This window comes from Oryzias melastigma, linkage group LG6, assembly GCF_002922805.2.
Source record: "Oryzias melastigma strain HK-1 linkage group LG6, ASM292280v2, whole genome shotgun sequence".
In the NCBI taxonomy this organism is placed as follows: domain Eukaryota; kingdom Metazoa; phylum Chordata; class Actinopteri; order Beloniformes; family Adrianichthyidae; genus Oryzias; species Oryzias melastigma.
The window spans coordinates 14,456,242-14,459,086 of record NC_050517.1 but is presented as its reverse complement, the minus strand read 5'-3'; the positions used below and the strand labels follow the sequence as shown (position 1 = coordinate 14,459,086).

The window sequence follows — 2,845 nt, the reverse complement described above, 5'->3', positions numbered from 1 at the left end:
ATGTCTCTTCAGGTTGTAAATAATTCCATTATGTGATTTCTTGGACAGATTGACAACCTTCGACTGAAGATCACTGAGATTCAGAGCAAATTCAAGAAGCCCCACCTGAAGAGAGTAAAGATCTCCGCTGAAGCCATGCTGAGCGTTCTGCTGGGCTCCAAGCACAAAGAGTCCTTCGACTTCAAGGCCAACCTGAAAACAGTTAAGAAGGAGGAAGAAAAGGTAAACCAGTCGAATGTTTTGAATCTGATGAACGCTGAAATAAAGCATCGTTTACATACCTGTGATATCATTTTTTCATTTCTCCAAACAGAAAGAGGAGGTCACTGACTGGCGCAAGAATGTGGAAGCCATGTCTGGCATGGAGGGCAGAAAGAAACTATTTGATGCTTCTGGCAACTAAAAGAAACACACAGATCTGATGCAACATGAACAAAAATCTGTGACACAACAATAATAATTTATTTTTACAGAATATTTAAATTTTCACATTTTCTATAGACTGTCAAAGCCTTAAATTGAAAACCTTAATTTAATCTTGTTTTTCAAAACTCCCTTTATAGAATTTACTTGAATTATCTTTGGAAATAGCAAAATATATTGAAAATGCAAATAAATAAATACATTTGTATTATAAAAGACAGTTATTATAGTAGAGTTTGAGAGAGTATTGGCTTGACATAAATGTTTGAAGAGGTGTTAGTTTGAACATGGAGCAGTTCTCCTTTGTAACCTTAAGATGGCAGCATAATTCTTGATCATTTGTCTTATGATCTCTTCTTATTTTACCAGCTACTTGACTGTTACCTGCTATGGCAAACTCAGATGTTTGACAATCAAAATGTGTGTGACTATTAAAGACATTTAAAGGAAATAAATCAAGAGTTTTTTTGTTTTTTTTATTGTTGCAAATGTGTTTGAAGCATTTTTCAGCATCTGCTGTTGTGCATCTCTATCACAAATTTTGTATTAATCTTAAATCATAAACCAAGGCAGTTTAAAAAAAAATCTTCTGATTTTTTTCATCTTTAGCAAATAGAAGGAGGCACTAAGAAAGCATCATGGATGAACAGTTGCCAGCAAGAACTTTGACACCCCATACAAGAGGGATATGACAGACGTAGCGCAAGAATGGTGAAGACAGAGGGTCTATTTTGGTGAGCCACTCACATGAGCCCTGGGATCTATATATCTCCCCTCCTTCATCCCTTCTTAACTCAGACAAAGAAGTCTCTGTGTATTTGTCAATTACAGTTGAAGGTAAGGAGACTGTTTTCTACAAAAATGTACAGCATCTTTTTGAAGCTTTTGTTATACTAGCTAATTATTTTATTTAGAATGGATAACAACAAGTTTTAATGTATTTAATCTTCCCCTTTTATTGTTAGAGTGACTTTTCGTGTTCTGTTTAAAATCTTATCAACTAAAATAATGTATTTATCATCTTGTGACTTTCTGCTGACACGAAACTCTAGGTCAGAAATAATTTTCAAGAGCACTTTTTAGACTTTTTTAGTGTTTATTACACATTTCTTTCACAAAAAAATACATTTTACTATTTTTATTTTGCAAAAATACTGACATTTTTTATTTATTTAGTTTATTTTTGCCCCTTTAGGTATAACAAGGGAGAACACAGAGTTGCCACCATGTCTGAAGCGTAAGTACTAGATATGCTGATCATAATTGAACCAACTAGTATTTAAGGTTAAGGTCCTGTAATAAAAGCATATTCTTTTCTCTTTCACATTGTGCACACCATTCCAACATACAGGGCGGTGAGTAATACTACTTTTCTACAATGGTTAAAATGAGAGGGACCCCTTTTTTTTTAATATGCAAAAAGTAAAAATGTTAAGACTTGACACATTCCAATCTTTTTCAGAAACCAAAGCCCAAAATATCTGCATCCCGCCGATTGTTCTTGAAGGTATTTCATGCTACTAGTTGGTTTACATCAATTTGGAAAAACTTTTTCAATGCATTTGATGTGTGATCTTATTTTTTTTTTCTTTACGCCAGACAAAACTGCTTAAGAAAGCCATGACGATGCTGGAAAGTGAAAAGCAGGCCAAAGCAAGTGAGCGAGAGAGGGTTCTCGCTGAGAGAGTGCCAGGCCTTCAGCTGTCAGGACTGTCTTTGCAAGAATTACAGGTAAAGTATTTCAAAACGTCTTATTTACAAAGGACCTCTTTTTTTGCCTATAAACTGCCCAAAAAATTAAACAACTACAAAGCCTACATGTACATTCCTTGTCGAAGTGTAAGCCGAGTTGTGTTAGAGCATTGCACAATGTCAGACAGCTGTGTCTTTTAACTGCAAAAACAGAAAGGTTTATTAAAGGTTCCTGAAAATAACATTTAAACTGTTAGTAGGAACATATGTGAGACATTGTCTTTCTGTCTGCAGACTTTTTGCAAAGATTTGCACAAAAAAATTGATAAGGTTGACGAGGAGCGCTATGATCTTGCAGCTAAAGTGACAATAAATGACAAAGAGGTAAGTTTTTCAGTATCTTTTTATGTTAATTAAAAGCATCTTTGGAAGTATCTGCATCCAGGAATCTATACAGATTTTATATCCAACGTAAAATAATTGGTTTGGTATTTGTACTTAAAAAAAGATACAAGACCTGTCCCAGAAAATCTTTGAGATGAAAGGTAAGATGAAGAGACCTGCGCTGAAGAGGGTGAGGGTGTCTGCAGACGCCATGCTGGGAGCTCTGCTGGGATCGAGGGTCAAAGAGTCTGTGGACTTCAAGTCTCACCTCAAGACTGTGAAGAAAGAAGAGGAGAAGGTAAGAGAAGCAGACGTAGAGTTGCGTAATGTTTATTTCATTTTTATT

The 2,845-nt window shown here is 35.2% G+C and overlaps 1 protein-coding gene and 1 long non-coding RNA gene across 2 annotated transcripts in view; one reads left to right on the top strand and one right to left on the bottom strand.

The window, feature by feature from the left end:
- Positions 1–448, top strand: part of LOC118598844 (troponin I, slow skeletal muscle-like) — a gene marked incomplete in the record, with an annotated part of 2,561 nt that extends 2,113 nt beyond the window's left edge. Inside the window, 2 exon segments of the mRNA XM_036212298.1 lie at positions 50–222; positions 314–448. Coding sequence (XP_036068191.1) covers positions 50–222; positions 314–403 — 263 coding nt within the window.
- Positions 1–2,845, bottom strand: part of LOC112152322 — a 7,641-nt gene that overhangs the window by 1,856 nt on the left and 2,940 nt on the right. Inside the window, exons 2-3 of the long non-coding RNA XR_004948020.1 lie at positions 282–2,774; positions 106–192 (exon numbers count right to left, since the gene is read on the bottom strand). This is a non-coding gene — a long non-coding RNA (uncharacterized LOC112152322). The remainder of the gene's footprint in view (positions 1–105; positions 193–281; positions 2,775–2,845) is intronic.